The sequence below is a fragment of the Eupeodes corollae genome, chromosome 2 (assembly GCF_945859685.1).
Source record: "Eupeodes corollae chromosome 2, idEupCoro1.1, whole genome shotgun sequence".
Classification (NCBI taxonomy): Eukaryota; Metazoa; Arthropoda; class Insecta; order Diptera; family Syrphidae; genus Eupeodes; species Eupeodes corollae.
Genome location: NC_079148.1, coordinates 29,414,257 through 29,431,965, shown reverse-complemented (window position 1 = coordinate 29,431,965; position 17,709 = coordinate 29,414,257). Strand labels below are relative to the sequence as shown.

At 31.9% G+C, this 17,709-nt stretch overlaps 1 protein-coding gene across 1 annotated transcript; it reads right to left on the bottom strand.

Moving 5' to 3' along the window:
* Nucleotides 1–10,228: 10,228 nt before the first annotated feature.
* LOC129948029 (achaete-scute complex protein T5-like) lies at nt 10,229–11,383 on the bottom strand. The gene has a single exon (XM_056058836.1). It carries the CDS (start codon nt 11,200–11,202, stop codon nt 10,462–10,464), a length of 741 nt encoding a protein of 246 aa, XP_055914811.1. The 5' UTR covers nt 11,203–11,383; the 3' UTR covers nt 10,229–10,461.
* Nucleotides 11,384–17,709: the final 6,326 nt, after the last annotated feature.

The following is a 17,709-nucleotide window of genomic DNA, read 5'->3' as shown; positions in this document are numbered from 1 at the left end:
TCTATTCATCAAAAGCCGAAACGAATTCTTCTGGTAAAAACAACAGAGTAATGTCCTGCTTCTTTCTACATACCTATTTTGTAGGTACAGCTAAGTATTTGCATTGAAAAGTGATCGGCAAATATAAGTAAAAATTAAAAATAACACATTCTTATGTCCTTTAAAGGAAATTTCTATGACTTATATTTTTTTTGAACAGTGGCGTAAAACCGATAATGTAACTTTGTGGCGCATGCTGGGTGTAGTAATATTTACAAATCTCTTATTGTTACTGTTTGCATAGAAAGGATTTTTTCCTATGGCCTGTGTCTTATGTATGATATGCATGTATATGAGTAAGGAAAAGCAGCAGATGTCTTGTGTCCTGTTTATTTGTTTGAAAGAAAAGACCTTTGTAAAGGTTTCTGCAATGTGACACCTTAAGAAGCTGGATTTTTAATAGAATCCAATTGTTCAAAATCTCCTGATGGTGGCAAACGGCGGCGTGGCGGTACGTATTGCAAAAGAAATTCATGGAACTACATACATTCATTTAAAACACAAATTTAAATTTAAAACAAAATTAAAATTCATTCTACGCAATTTTACAAAAATAAAGCCAATATAGTTATTACATTTTAGAACCACTCCATATTTGTGTACAAAATTGAGTTCCTTCTATTTATAGTTTTTTATTTTCTTATTTACAATCTCTTAGTTACGCGATGCTAATTTGGTTAAGTAAGAGATAACTATGGGTTTTTTCTTATTAAATTATAGTTGCCATCAGCAAAATGGTGCATTTTATCTTTTCTTCTTAAACAAATACTCAATAACCTGATTTTCAATGCACAGCAAAAATTAAGAAATCATTAAAGCATTAAGTACAACTCATGTTTCTTATTTAATTTTGGTCAATTTTATCTGATCAATGTACATATAAATGTAATTGCACCCTTTCAATGCACATTTTTATGCTTCTTTCTTTTATGTTGTTGTTTTTTATTATTATCTTTTTATATGCATTACAGATTGAATTACCATCCAGCACTTGCCATCAGAGATGCCTGATAAGTTGGTTTTGGGATAAATGTACTGCATCACATATACGAGTGTATGCAAGTTAACTCTTGCAATCAATGCAATTATTTTGACAAGTGCACGTGCCCATACGAAAATTACCAATATAATTTTATTCACCATCCAACAACATGTTTTTAATGTGCAGTAGGTAATTCGAGATGAATTTTGTGGTTATAAACACGCGTCACACTACCTACACCTCTATATTTGATTTTGCTACTGTGTGCTGCTGGATGTACCTATGTGAAAATCAATAACGTTATAATGAAAAACGTATTTAAATGTCGTATTAAATTAAACGATATTAGTTGGAATGTCTTCCGGGTTCATAAGAAACACTTAGAATGGTGTAAAAATGAAAGAGCTGACGTTAAAACTTGGAAGTGAAGTTTGTTGAACTTGATAATAAATTATGCTATTTTGTAGGAACAAATTTCTTGACATTAAGAACTTTTTCGTAAATATACATACATAAGTATATACATACATAATTTCACATGTATTGCCTTACTTACTACAACAATGAACTCAAACCAATTTCCTTGGTTCACTAGATTCCTGCAAATTTTACTTTTATTTTGTAATGTGGTGTCCTAAACACGAATTGAATTAACTTTTACTTCGTTCATAAAAAGAAAAGATAAAAACGAAACCAGTATGAGAGTTTGTCATTTTCTAAAGAACTGAAGAAACTATGCAAAAGCTATGAGTTTCAGGAGGAATGGAATTCGTCTAAGCCTTAAATTATATTAAGATTTGAAAAACATACACTATAAGTCAATGAATACAAAATAATAAGCTCTCTTAATTACGAAAACACGACTTAAGATCCTATCAATCTTGTCTTAGTCCTATTCCACTCAAAGTAAGAAGCAATAAACAATTTTTAGTTATTATTTATGCCCTACTTCTAATAAAATGTCAAAAAATGATATTCTCTTATTGTACTCAGCTAGGCTTACTTATGCCACACGACCAAAATATGATAAAATACTATTGCCAAACATTTATTTATTTTTTCTCTCAATGTCCTTAGTCCATCCGAAACACATCCCCTTACAATAAAGCAAGGATATCGAAGGGCCTTTATTTCGCGAAATTTTAAGAAAATTTGACCACCTGCTATGCGTGCGCATATATACGCAACAGCTATAAACGTAGGTATTCCCAAAAGGACGATGAACGAACAAGGAAATAAAAAAAGATAAAAACAACAAACAAAAAATTAAAAAACAAAATAAAAACAAAAAAAAATCAAATTCACCTGTACGAATTTAAATCCTGTGCCGAGGATTACACCTGCAATCGATCGTCGGTCGTCGTCGTCGTATCGCAAAATAAAACATCCTTTTTTGTAGGTTGCGCACGGTAATGCGATGGTATAAAGAGTCGGCTTAAAGGCGGATGAACTAAAAAACGAAAAACAAATAGACCTTAAGGCCTTTTATTATTTGGGCGGTTCCTAGTTCTAGGGCACGTCCCATTCCCATTGCGGTTTTTGTTTAGCAATTTGTAGTGTCCTAATACAAACAAAAAAAACTAGGTCTCTTTGATGTTAGTTGACAATTAATTCATTTGAAATCAGAAAAATGACAATATCAGTGTCACAAGAATTTTGCTATCTTTGACACCATTAAACCACAGCCGCTGGCAGGCGTTTACATCTTGATAGTTCATTGGAATTAGTAGTGTCTTATTTTTTTCTTTGAAAGTTTCTTTTTTATGATCCTGTCATATGTATGTACATATTTTTTCAAACTTCGTATTTCCTTAATAAATCTGATCGATGACTATATCGTAAGAAATTGCATACATTTCAATCAAGAAAAATAAAATGTCGTTGGCATGTTGTTTTTTCACACACATCGTGTTTGTCTTTGCACTTTTTGCGATGTACTTGCATTGCGAAGATATTATAATAAATTCTTATTTCTGCTTGTCGAATGTCCATGTGTAAGGAAGAGAAAACACTTCAAAAGCCTTTGGCTGAGTCTTTAACCGGAAATAATATTTTTGATGTCTGGCTAGGACTGAACATTTATGAAGAAATCTGTATTTGTGTATGTGTATAAAATTGTTGTGTATTAAGTTTGTTGATGCGATGTTTTGGTGGAAAAATAAATGGATAACGTTAAGACAACAACCAGATTCTAAAAATCATTGCCCTTTTTTCTTGAAATTAATATCTAAAACGTTCTTTGAATTTCTTTTCTGCGTGGCATGGCTTAACACCCTTTAAAATTAATTAGCGGACCTTATTGTTTGCAAAGCATTTGATAAATTACTGGTTTAATTCCAAAACTATTGAATGAGTCATTAAAAAATTGTAACAATTTTAAACTATTATAAGCTGAATCTTAAAAAATAGATTTTCCGAAAACCTCGGCACGGTCATGGATATAATCGGCTTATTCCATCTCAAACTCCAAATGACCTTCATTACTTCATATTTATTCGATTTATTACCTTGCCTTATCGTGATGCCATGATATGGACGTGACGTTATAAAAATATCCTTAAACATTGATAATAAATACAAGACCTCCTGAACACCAAATAAAGCAATAAATTTTATTATTATGTTTGTGATAGAGATAATGTCAAAATTTCACTTTCTATATTTTTTAAATCCTTTTCTATTGAATTTCTTTTACTTTAAAAAGAAAAACAACAATAAGAAATAAAGCATTAGCGTCGTTTAAGGACCTTTATTAGAGGAGAAAGGTAAAAAGAATTATGATTGCGGTCGTAAAGTCATCGAACATCTAAATTCATGAACAGTGTCTTTACCAGTGCCGCCGCCGCTGTCGTTGGTCGTTTCTCCGTCGCGACTTGATGTTGATACACAACAGGTAAATTCCATTCAATATGAATGTGGTGTAAAAAGGGGAATTCCTCGTTATAGACGCGTCAAGTTGTTCGGTATCCTTAACAGGATCAAAAATCTAATCTTTCTTACACAGCTATTAATTATACAATATGGCAATTTTAATTAATCCACACTCATGCTGTGATATTATTGTTCAACCCAATTTTCCAAGTTATATAATTCGTATCTTTTTTAAGAAATCAGTAAAAAATAAAAATAAACAAAAACACCCTTTCACGCTAAAACATACACATTTTACAATAAATATTTTGAAACTATTTTTATTTGATGAAATTTAAAATGGGCGTTGTGTGAAAATCTATTTAATTCAAAAATTGCCCATGGGAATAAGAATAAGAATAACACATAAAACAATTACACTTTCTACTTTCTAGCAGTAAAAGATGTTATTACCTGAGATATTCATTTATTTTATTGGTGTTTGATGGTTGTCTACTTTATATGCGAAAATTTGAGATTTGTGTAGCTCTGGTTAACCATTGGCTATGAATAGGAATAGCATCCTTTTTTTGGCCCTTGAAGGGTACATTCGCGATCTAGCACTTAGATTTTTTAAGAACCCCCAGGCTTTCACAGCATTTGAAAATAAGTTGAACGGATCGAAATGATCCGCAAAATCATTAATCGTTATATAGAAATCGTCGCTTTCAAAATTTTTTTTAAGAAAATCTATATTTTTCAAAAATAAAAATGCGAAAAAAAGAAATGCTGCAAATAATAAAAAAAACTGTATTTATTTATTTATTGAATTCTATTCAAATTTCATTTTAAACTTCAAATTTCATTTAATATTTTGTCAAGAAACATAATAATAATTTTGTTGCTATCAATTTATGCAAGCGTGTGACCATTTCAAATTTTTGTAGTTCACGGTTCTCGTGTTCACTTTGTGTATTAATATTTTTTCATTAATTCTCACGCTTGCATATTATTGCAAAGTTGCATTTTCTGTTCTTTCTTTATTTTGCTCTGTTTATTTTTTTAAGAAATAAAGTTTAGTTTCCGTTCAACCTTCAAGCAGAAAGTTACTATTTGTCTCGTGATTTGGTATTATTTTTACGATCTGAAAATTTAACAAATTCGTTACATTTATTCTTAGATTTATGGATTTGCAATGCTTTAAGCAATTTGCAAACATTTACTTTAAATGTTTTACTTTTAAAATCATCGTTTACGGAATATACTCAAAAGTAATACCTGTTGTTTAAAAAGCGATGGAAGATTTATAAGCGAGAGCCTATGATTGTACGGTGAAAGTTCGGCCTATTGGACCATGGCCATGGGAAGGAAAAAAGGCATAAATCTTCATTGTACTCCTTATATTTTGTTTAAATAGACTGAATAAAATGGAGCCGATTTTATGCAGCCATATTCCAATATTGGTCTAACAAATGATGTATAAAGAAGTTTAAAAATATAAGGGTCGCGAAAATCATGTGAAAACCGTTTTATAAATCCGAGTATCTTATTTGCTTTTTTAATAATATAGTCATAATGTTTTGTAGAAGTCAATTTTGAGTCAAGAATAATACCTAGGTCAGAGAAAATAGAGAGTTTAGTCAAATACTATCTAATTGATAGTTAAAAGTCAAAACTTTTCGTTTGCGTGTAAAACACATTGATTTACATTTGTCTATGTTTAGTAAAAGATTATTTATTAAACACCATTCCCGAAAACTATTTAGATCATCTTGTAGGAGTAAACAGTCGTCAATTCAATACCTTTTAAAATTTTAATGTCAACAGCGTACATTAAAACAGATGAGTGTTTAATAATAGAAGGTAAGCCGTTAACGTACAAAATAAACAAAAAAGGTCCTAAGTGGTACGCCAGAGTTGGTATACAAATATGATTACCGCTCATTTAAGTTTGGAAGTTAATGTTCATTTGGCACAGACACTGTCAACTTATTTCCGTTTTTTTCAAAGAAATGTAAACACTAAATAAAATCTAAAAAAGAGGCTGGGATGCGACCAACACTGATAACTTCCCATCCCGTCTGTCGATTTGTCTTGCTTAAAAGTTTGTCTATATGTATTTTTACCAAATTTGCGCACTATTTTTTGTAGATTTTATTTTGTATGAAAAAACGGACTGTTGGATTTTTATATAAAAATTACTGAATATTGAAAACAATATTTTCCCTGAAATAAAATAAGTTTGAAGCCAATATTTTTAATTTTTGAAAAGCTATTTGAGCCAAAAGTAAATTTTTACCAAGTTTTAGTATTGCTTTTTTTAGAGTTTTATTTTTTGTAAAATAACTGTCGATTCGAATTTTTTAAAAATTTTACCAAATGTTGAAAACAATATTTCTTACAAGATAAAATTAGTTTGAAGCCAATATTTAAAATTTTTGAAGAGATATTTGAGTCGAAAATCAATTTTTACCAACTTTTATACATTTTTTTTCAGGTTTTTATTTTTTTAAAAAAACTGTTGATTCGATTTTTCTCAAAATTTATGCTAATGTTGAAAACAATATTTCTTATAAGAAAAAATTAGTAAGAACCTATTATCTCAAAGTTTTTAAGAGATATTTGAGTCGAAAATCATTTTTTACGAACTTTTGTTAATTTTTTTTTCAGTTTTTAATTTTTTGTACAAAAACTGTCAAATCAATTTTTTTCACACTTTAACTGAATGTTGACAACAAGATGTTTTGAAAGATAAAAGTAAATTAAAGCCAATATCTCAAAGTTTTGAAGAGATATTTGAGTCGAAAATCAATTTTTACCAACTTTTATACATGTTTTTTTAGGTTTTTTTTTTGTAAAAAAAACTGTCAATTAGATTTTTCTTTAAATGTATCCTTATGTTGAAAACGATATTTCTTATAAGAAAAAATTAGTTAGAACCTATTATCTCAAATTCTTTAAGAGATATTTGAGTCGAAAATCATTTTTACGAACTTTTGTTAATTTTTTTTTCGGTTTTTAATTTTTTGTACAAAAACTGTCAAATCGATTTTTTTCAAACTTTAACTGAATGTTGACAACAAGATGTTTTGAAAGATAAAAGTGAATTAAAGCCAATATCTCAAAGTTTTGAAAAGATATTTGAGTCGAAAATCAATTTTTACCAACTTTTATACATTTTTTTTTAGGTTTTTATTTTTTGTAAATAAAACTGTCAATTAGATTTTTCTCAAAATTTTATTAGATATCAAAAACATTATTCTTCGTTGCACAAAATTGTTTTAGAGATGAAATCATATTTCGGTCGTAAAATTTTGGAGGTGACAAATTTTTTTTTCACTTTTATTGATTTATAAAAAAAAACCGTTAGATTGATTTTTTTCAAAAAATATACCTGTTTTGTGTCACGTTACAATATATTATATAAAATTTAATTCAAGTCTCTAGCGTTTTTGGTTCGTAAGATATTTAGGGTTAACCAAAATTTTCACCTTTTTTTCAAACTGCTATGGTAAAAAAACCACCCACGCAATTTTCTTGAGAGCCCTTTCTGCATCTTTCTGCCTTATTATCTGTATAACAAAATTTATTTGAAGTCGATATCTCTTCTGGTTCTTGAGCTATGGACGACGAAACAAACGTCGCGAACGTACGGACGTACGGACGTACAAACGTACGTACACACGCACGCACAGACATCTTTCTAAAAATCTTTTATTTCGACTCTAGGGACCTTGAAACGTCGAGAAATATCAAAATTTTCAATTTGACAAATCGGACCCATTACAATAACTTCCTATGGGAAGTTAATAAAATTTAATAAAAAAACACAACTGGGTTGCACGAAATTGTCGTTTAGAAGGTTCAAAAATATTTCCAGTTCTTCAAATCTAAAAATGTATTATCAAAAAGTTTGTTTTCAAAAATTTAAATTCCCTTTGATTTAAAAAAAAAAAAACACTTATTTTAATGCTATAATGTGTTTATAATTTTTTTAGTTTTATTTAAAAAATTATTGAAATTGGTTCATTAGTTCTAGAGGAAACTCAAAAACAAAATAACGGTTCTATGGGGAAAAGTATACTTCTGGAGCAATAAAAACATATTTTTTTAAATTAAAAGTTGCCAAATTAGAAAACAAAATAAGAGAAAAATTAATAAAAATCTATAAGTTAATTTTTGAGAACATTTGAATTTTCAATTTTTGAGTAAGAAATTTGTGTGGGGACTACTGTTATTTTAACTTTAAAAAAAGGAATTAAATGTCCAAGTTTAAATTAAGTCGAGTTCTAGTTTGGGCTGTAAGAGCGTGGACAGGCAGACAGGCGGAAGGAATCAGGGCACAATTTTTTCCAATTTCCTATTCCTATGTAATGTCATGTTTTTTTTACGAATTCAATACTTGCCAATAAGTTCCTTCAAAGTAAGTAAAGTAATGAAATACGACAAGAATGATGTTTCTAATAAGAATGGTAGAATTTTTTTTATAAACAAATAAAGAAAGAATAAATTTTCCACTTGCTTCCACGATAACAATAAAAGATATTGACTTACAATTTAAATCATCTTAAACAAACTTTGTAAATTTGATTTTAATTTTGTAAATTCAATTTAGAAAAAAAGACTGGGATGCGATCCACACTGAAAACTTCACATCCCGTCTGTGGATTTGTCTTGCTTATAACTTCAACAAAATGTTCATAACAATATAGGTTTTCATGTTTTTCATTTCAAGTTGAAACTTTTTAAAGAAATTTACTAGAAATTACCAACAATATTTTGCGTATTATGAAATTGGTATTTTTTCCAAAGTCTATTTTTTTCCTTAGTTTTTACTTGAAATCCAATTTCTAACGATTTAGTCTCAATATGTAATATAAAATTTAATTCATGTTGCTAGCGTAACTGGGTTCGTGAGATATTTTGGGCTTACCCAAATATTCACGTTTTCTTTTTAAATTGCTATGGTAATTTTTTTTTACTATCTGTATAGCAATAATATTTGAAATCGATATGTTTACTGGGTCTTCAAATACTAGGGTTGACGAAAAAAGCCTCCCAAATGTACGTACTCACGCACGCAAAGACATCTCTCTTAAATTCTTTGATCAAGACTCTAGGGACGTTAAAATGTTGAGAAATGTCAAAATTTTCAATTTGAAAAAAAACGGACCTATTACAATGACTTAATAGAGGAAGTTAAAAAATTGGAACTTCAATTAGAGTGACAGTAAACAGCCGAAACTTCAACTCCATTTTTAAATTAAATTTAGCTTTTTCCAAATAAAAATTAATTAGCAATCAAACTTTCAGTTGAAAACAAAATGTTCTTCCGTTAAAACAAATGACTACGTGTATTTTTATTTTTTAATGCTATTGTTAGCCAATGAAAATAAACATTTTTAAAGATCCTCTGGTGATTTTATATGTTTTCGCATGTGAATGTGTTCTGATTGATATCTTGGTTAAAAGAGTTTAAAATGCATCTGATAAGTATGATTTAAAATATTGTTTTATTCCAATTTTTTCAAAAATGAGTTAAGTAAGAGAATAGTTCCTTTTTTTATTTCGTTTTCAAAAACTACACTATTCCACTATCTTGTTTTATTCAAAACTCATCTTTTTCAATACAATCAAATAAAATTAAAAATTAATATCTAGTTTAAAATAAATTATTAAATTATTAAATTATTAAAAAAATTGGTTTACGTTTTAAACTCCTATATTCCTAAAAAGTCAACTATACCAATCGTTAGTTTCAAAACATTTATTTCAATTTTTTCTTAGGTCCACCTAAAAGGTCTAAGACCCTAGGAACAATTTGTAACACATTTTTTCGTTTTACTCAAAATTTTCAAAAAAAAGGAAGGCAGAATTTTGAAATGTTACCCCTCATCTTCCACGTTCTAATTAATATGTTTTCCTCATTATTTTCCAAAAATGACATACTTCTTTATAAATTGCTTTCATTTTTCTTGTACTTCCTTAGTCCACAATATCAAATTGAATTTTGTATGTTTGATTATCATTTGCATTAATATCATGCAGTTAAAAAAATGCATGCCTTCTTTCATTTGAACAATTAAATCGTAACTAAAGTAATAGAAACATTTTGTTTCGAATTGGAAACTTAGACTATTTTTTGATCATCGATAAAAATAAGTTTTCCCAGTCCAAGCGACATCTTGCGGCTCCAATAAGTTCCAAAATTCTTCCCAAACTAAAAAACCAACAGTTTAACAAAACATCTTCCTCTTACTCAAAAAAAAAATAAAATCATAAAAATGTTTGTTTTTTTTTAAATATATTTTTGTTTATTTTTTGTTCTTAAACTATTTTAAATCATTGTCTTCCAGTCTTAAAAAATAATTTAAAAAAAAAATCCTTAAAATCTAAAATTCACTGTGTACATATTTACATAATCTTAAATAACAAACAAAAATAATTACATTTTAAAGAGGTAATAGTGTCATCAATGGCTTAATTTTATCATTCTCAAAATTTGACTAGGACTCTCCAGGAATGATTCCAACTTTCGCTTTCTTTTCATCTTTTCTTCATTCTCACACTCAAATACACTCGTCACTCATTTACATTTCTTCCTGCCACAAGGAAATATAATCCAAAAGTTCTTCATCTTCCGCGGAGTTATTAAAATCGTCAAAAGAGTTCTCAAATTTAACATGTGACTTTGGTTCTGTTTGCTCGGCTGATGAAAAGTATCCATCACTGTAGTTGGACGATGTCGGCGACACTAGCGCCGTATCCTGGCAAACAGGAGGTGTCAGATAATACTGGTCGTAGTTGTGGTGTTGTTCCTCGTAGAAGGACATAGTGTTGATTGGAACTGGGGCATAGTTTTGGTGAGCTTCGGCAGAAAATCCTTCACTTGCATTGGTATTCACTCCACTTTTGTTCGATACCGAACTCACTGAATCTTTGGTGTCCTCGTCCAAAAGGCTCTTCAACCGTCGAATATACTCCACGGCCATTCGTAGAGTATCAACTTTGCTCAGCTTCTTACTGCCACCCATCCGTTTGCCATTACTCAAATCGGCAACTATCGTCGGTGGAATGTGTTGCCGCAAACTCACAAATCCATTGTTCACTTGTTTCACACGATTCCTCTCACGAGCGTTTCGTCGAATAACCGATGGATTGGATTCGATTCCTCCGTAGGGCTTATTTGCGTACACATAACGCTTATTCATTCTTGGTCCATCCAAGCTCAAATGATTCGCCGGTGCTATTGGTATGTGCTTCAAATAGTTATTGCCTCCCGGCGATGTCTGCTGCGTGTGATGTAATCTCTCCGAACCTAATGCCATCATAATTTATCAAATCACTGTTCAGACTTTTAAGGTTTTATTTTTATTTTATTTGTTTTTTAATGCAACGTGTAACTTTGTTTTGATTTCAAAAAAATAAATCTCAACTTTTCTTTTCGAATTGGATGCTTACTCCAAGGATGTGTATTCCTTAATGAATCCCTTCGTCCTAAATCCTCTGATTTTGTAGGTTCCTCAAGGTGTATGCTGGCGCACCATCTCAATCTTCTCAATCCCTTTGGTACAGGTAAAAATAATAAAAATCCCACGATCTCTTTTGATCACTTCTTTTACGTCTGCTGACGCTGAGCTGAGATCGGAGAAGATGACGAGATACCTTTATCATAAATAACACGTAAGAAGAAATAACTACACTGGCTTGAGCTTCTTAAGAGAGCAACAGGATATCAAACAAAGAAGAGAAACCACGCAGAGCTGAGAGAATTGTGGTGATAGTTTTCCCCTTAAAGTCTGCAAAATAGGGGTATAGTGTAGTGAATAGTGTTGTTGTGACTAAAGGGACACGGACAACTTCTCCGCATTCACACCGGTATCATTAAAATAGTGTCTACATCTCACCGTAGAAAGGAACAGGTTTAAAGTGTTGGTATACATCTGCGTCTGCACTGTATCTCAGTCTCAGGGCTCAGCTCAGCTTATAGTAGAAAGGTCTGACGAAGTGGTCGTGCTTATTGCGATCGTCTGTCATGTACGACGAACGGCAGTGGCGGTGGCCGGCGTCGAACGACGTGATAGCAGCCGTCCGTCCGTCCATCGTAGTGGTTGTCGTTTTCTTATAAGGAAGTCTGCATAACGTGCTGGAGGGCAAACATGCAGGTCAACCACTTAGTGCAGCCGAAAATTTACCGAACCAGAACGATGATGATGAGCACGATGAGTCGCGTGCCACACAGTTACTGCGCAGCGCACCTCGTTCGACGCACACAGGTTTTGCTTATTGGATCAAGTTCCATGGGAATGGTTGGTCTTGGTATATTGGTTTCTCTGTTTGTGCAGATAAAATATCATACCTTTTGCGGTAAGTGGTTGCATGATATAAAAGTGAATATTTTTGTGTCATGATAATTGTCTTTTTTTTTTGTTGATATTTTTTAATGAAATTTGTTTGAATTCTTTTGAGTTAGCCTAACGATGCAATAATCATGATAGCCAAATATAGGGATGACCATTTACACTTATTGACTTCGTGTAAGAAGAAAAAAATAATTCGAACCCTTGACCTATCTTTAAAAACGTTGCCTCAAAGATTATCTAAAGCCATTATACCAGAGACCATGTCTGAGCATTAGAAAGTACAGAAAGAGGTGTGAAAGGAGGTATCGGTCTACATAGGTCTTTGATTTCTTGAACATGGCATTGGCAGGAAAGGACAGAGCGTGGTAAGTCATTCTACATTCGCAGAGTACGGCTAAAAAACGAATATCTGTTTCTCACAGTATGGCCTAAGTTAGACTCAATAATAAAGTGTTGGTGATTAGAATTCTTAAAAGCAAGTATTACTGTTAAGCTGGTTAATAAGATGAAAGGTGGACAATAGATCGATTACTGTTACTATAGGAACAATTTATTTGTTAGTAGAAGTTATAAAGGGTTATCCGATATTAAAGTTGCTAGTTATGAAAATGGTAGTACCCGTAGCGTGACGGTTAGTGCATTGCAAGGGGTTTTGGATTAAATACCTGCCTGTGCAACATAACATTTCTCACGGGTACTGCCTCTTGCGAGGAATTGACAAATCATCCAAGAGTAATTCTTGTCATGAAAAGTACTTTCTAAAATTAGCCGTTCGGAATCAGCATATAAGCTGTAGGTCTCTTCCATCTCTGACAACATTACTCGCACACAGGAATTTTTTTAAATATTTTTTGCTCACTAAAGGGGTTATGAACACCTTTATAATGATTAAACACAGTGCAAGCAATTAGGAAAGGAGGATAGGATTAGAAAGGAGAAACCGATGCACATTGGTTTTGAATGTCTGCACATTGTAATTAGTGCGAAATATTGAGTCAGGTAAAGCATTACACATTCGCGTAGTGCGCCTAAAGAAAGAATCTCTGTCCTTAACAGTACGTCCGAAATCGGGCTCAAGTGGAAGCTGATGCTCATTTCTAGCAGTACGGGTATACGGTTAAATTGTCTAAGAGGATGAATGCAACTAGAGCATTGTTTATAATTTATAAGAAGAGATATCGACTTCAAATAAATTTTGTTATATAGATAATAATGCAGAAAGGGCTCTCAAGAAAATTGCGTGCGTGCTTTTTTTTACCATAGCAGTTTAAAACAAGTTGAACATTTTGGTTAACCCAAAATAGAGAATTGAACTGAATTTTATATATTATATTGAGCCGTGATACCAAACGAGTATATTTTTGGAAAAAAATCCATATAATGATTTTTTTATAAATAAAAAAAAATATGTGCCACTCGAAAATTGTACAAATACAAAATGACTGTATCTCCAAAACAATATTCTGTAACGAAAAATAACGTATTTAACATCTGGTACAATTTAAAGAAAAATCAAATTCTTACAAAAAATAAAAACCTAAGCAGACATTACTAAAAGTTGGTAAGAATTGAATTTCGACTCAAATATCTTTTCAAAAATTTGAGTTTCAAGCTTTAAACTAATTTAAACTTATAGAAAATATTTTTTTTGAACATTGTGAAAAATTTTGAGAAAAATCGAACTGGAATTTTTAAAAAAAAAAAATAAAACCCTACAAAATAAAATTGATAAGAGTTGTTTAAAATGTATTTTCGACTCAAATATCTTTTCAAAACTTTGAGATGTAACACTCATATCTCAACTACTTTTATCTTTTGAAAAATATTGTTTTTAACATTGAGTAAAATGTTGAGAAAAATCGAATTGAGAGTTTTTTTCTTACAAAAAAAAATTAAAAGAAAATTTAACAAAAGTTGGTAAAAACTGATTTTTTACACAAATTTATATTACAACTACATTTCCAAACTAAACTATTTCTTTATATGCAAAATAGTGTTGGTAATTTTAAAGTTTTTAAAAATAATTCAACTAACAACTTTTTTAACCCAACACGAAAACCTACCAACTTTTAAACAAGAAAAATCAGTGTGGGTCGCTTCTCAGCCTCTTTTAAAGTTACGAATATGACAGTTAACGATTAAATTCTGGGCCTTAAGAGATATTTCTTAACGTTTTTTTTAATAACTGGAACGTAAATTGGTTACTTTGATAGCGAGTTTCGAGTTTACGATAAGAATGCGGATTGTTGCTGGATATTTTACCAGTATAATATAACGGTAAGAAGTTAGAGGCAAGAAACATTACAAACAAGAGTAAGCCAATAGTTAACATACTAGTCCAAAAGTCTTAAGAATTTTGATGGATCGAAAATTCTTGTCCATCGTAAGGTATAGAGAATTAAAATATTAAATAAAAAGGAAGTTTTTCCATACACGTGAAGGCATAGAATACTTACTTACTTACGTAACCAACATGCGTCTCCAGCCAGCTCGGTCCCTAGCTAGCTGTCTCCAGTTTCGCATGCCAAGTTGGTTGAGATCCTGTCCCACCTGGGCGCGCCACCTGAGTCACGGTCATCTCCTACTGCGCCGTCCCTCGGGATTGGATTCGAAGACTTTCCGGGCTGGAGCGTTGGTGTCCATCCGCTCTACATGACCTAGCCATCTAAGCTGTTGGACTTTAATTCTGCTAATTAGGTCAGTGTCGCTGTACAGCCCGTACAGTTCGTCGTTAAATCTTCTCCTCCATTCTCCATCTATGCGTACGGGACCAAAAATCACCCGAAGAATTTTTCTCTCGACGCATTCTAAGACACTCTCATCTTTCTTTGACAGGGTCCAGGCCTCAGCGCCATAAATGAGAACCAGGATGATGAGTGTCTTATAGATGGTGATTTTACATGCTCGAGAGAGGACTTTACTTCTCAATTGCCTTCTAAGTCCAAAGAAGCAGCGATTTGCAAGAGTTATTCTTCGTTTGATATCAGCGCTGGTGTTGTTGTCTGCATTAATAGCGGTACCTAGGTAGACAAAGTCCTTAACTACCTCAAAGTTATAGCTGTCCATGGTGACGTTTTGTCCTTTTTTGATGACAGCATATACTTGGTCTTGCCCTCATTGACCACTAAACCCATCTTCTTCGCTTCCGTCGCAATGCTCAAAAACGCTCCACTGACATCACGCTTTGATCTTCCATTTGTTTCAATATCATCTGCGTATCCGAGTAATTGGACGGACCTTTGGAAGATTGTGCCTCTAGTGTTGACGGTTGAGTTTTGCACAATTCTTTCCAGAACGATGTTGAAGAAGTCGCATGACAGTGCATCGCCTTGTCTAAAACCTTTTTTGACATCAAATGAATCGGTAAGATCTTTTCCGACCTTGATAGAGCAGCGTGCATTCTCCATCGTCATTCTGCACAAACGGATACGTTTGACAGGGATGCCAAAACTAGACATTGCTCGGTAGAGCTCTTCCCTATAGATGCTGTCATACGCGGCTTTAAAATCGATAAAGAGATGGTAGGTATCGATTTGAAGCTCCTGGGTTTTTTCCAAGATCTGCCGTAGTGTGAATATTTTTTCGATAGTGGACTTTCCTGGTCTGAAGCCACACTGATAAGGACGAATCAAGTTGTTGACGAATGGCTTCAGACGTTCACATAATACGGCAGAAAGGATCTTATACCCAATGTTAAGGAGACTGATGCCTCTGTAGTTGGCGCAGTTTAGTGGGTCTCCTAGAATAGCATCCAATTATGTTTAAAGATTTTTGATAGCTTATTACATTTTAGACGTCTTATAAGTAATTTATAAGTTGGTAATTATTTGAGCGTGAAGCTTCGCTGAAAATAAACATCCAAATTTCCCCCAATATTTTTCCAACTTTCCCAACAAAAGAAAAACAATAAATCAAGGATAAGAGCTTCTTGAAACTCTTGTAGAAAAAAATTTGCAAGATAATTTCAATGAACATAGAATTTTTGAAATAAAATGTGTATTTTCAACATAAAAACTAGTGAACTAGTTAACAGAAACATTTTAAGCAGACGCTCTTTTTAGTGGCATTTCTAGATGATGAAAGGTAATTTCTTTTAAAGAAGTGAAATTTCTGAAAAGTAGTTTAAATGCAGCAAAAAGGCTTAAAATTGAACATTTTTCAGTATAATTACTTTTTTGTATTCCACTTTTCTCGGAATAATACAGTCTCTTATAAAAATTGCTATACGTTGTAAAATCAAAAGAAAAAGATTAACAGATAGAAGAAAATTATAAAAATAGATTCTTGAACACCGCGGCTTGAAGAACGAAAAAAAAAGATTTATTGCATTTCCAGTTTAACAAAACCTAAACCAAAATAAAAAAGGATTGTATGAAGTCGAATCGATGCAATTTATAGGCAAGTTAAGGTATGGAGTAATATGACTTCCAATTAAAGGCTAAATTGGAGAGATAATTGTTCAAAGGTGATGATTTAGAAATCTAGAAGCAATTTAAAGAAACGCCAAGGTAATCCCTTGTTAGCATGTTAATAATAATAAATGCAAGTCGCGGGGTATAATTAAACGCCATATATGTGGATGTAACGTATAGCTAGCGTCAGCGATTGGAAAGGTTCGCCGACACTCCGCCGCGCCGGCCGCGCCGCGCCGCACCGCGCCAGGCTTCCCGTCACCGCGATATTCTTTAGAGGGATGTTATATGAGGCCAACCCTTTTTCGTCCATCATGAACGCATAACCTAGATCTAATTACCATGTTATTAGTGTTGTTATGATGGGTAGGTCTATCTTTATAGTTTTCAATTTGAATCTATTAAATATATCTTGGATATCATTTTACAGAATTTTTCTTCTATACATCTGCGGTATGATTAATAAGGGTTTTAGCACCCTCTATTTAGTGAATATGAATATTGTATATTCCCAAATTCATTAGAATTTCATATTCAAGTTTTAAAATGTTTGTTGTAGTCTTATTTGATATAAAAGTGCCTCTAGTTAGTTGAATACAATTTAAAATTTATGTTGATATTGAGGTAAAATCTAAAGATTTCTTGACGTATTAAACTTAAGGTTTCTAATGAGTTTTTATTTAACTTAGAACAAAACAAATATTGTACTCTGGTTTTATTCAAGACATTTCTAGGAGAGTTTTCCTTTTGATATAAAAAGTAATATATATTTTTAGAGAAATCAAGGTTTTTTGTAAATCATTTTAACAATATTTGCCAATTTACTGGCACAGTACGGTTGACACACTACATCCATTTCAAAAAATTACCCTCAACAGATTCGTTTATTTTCGGTTGTACAAAATTGCGACCGTTTCTGTATCAAACCGTTTTTGTAGCGAATTTAAAAAATTTCAATGATTTGTTAAAGTATCGTTCTTTGGCCTAAATTGTATAGTTTGACAGCTTCAGAAGTGACAGCTGCCGCTCAAATAGAGATATATTGAAAATAAAAACCTCTTAT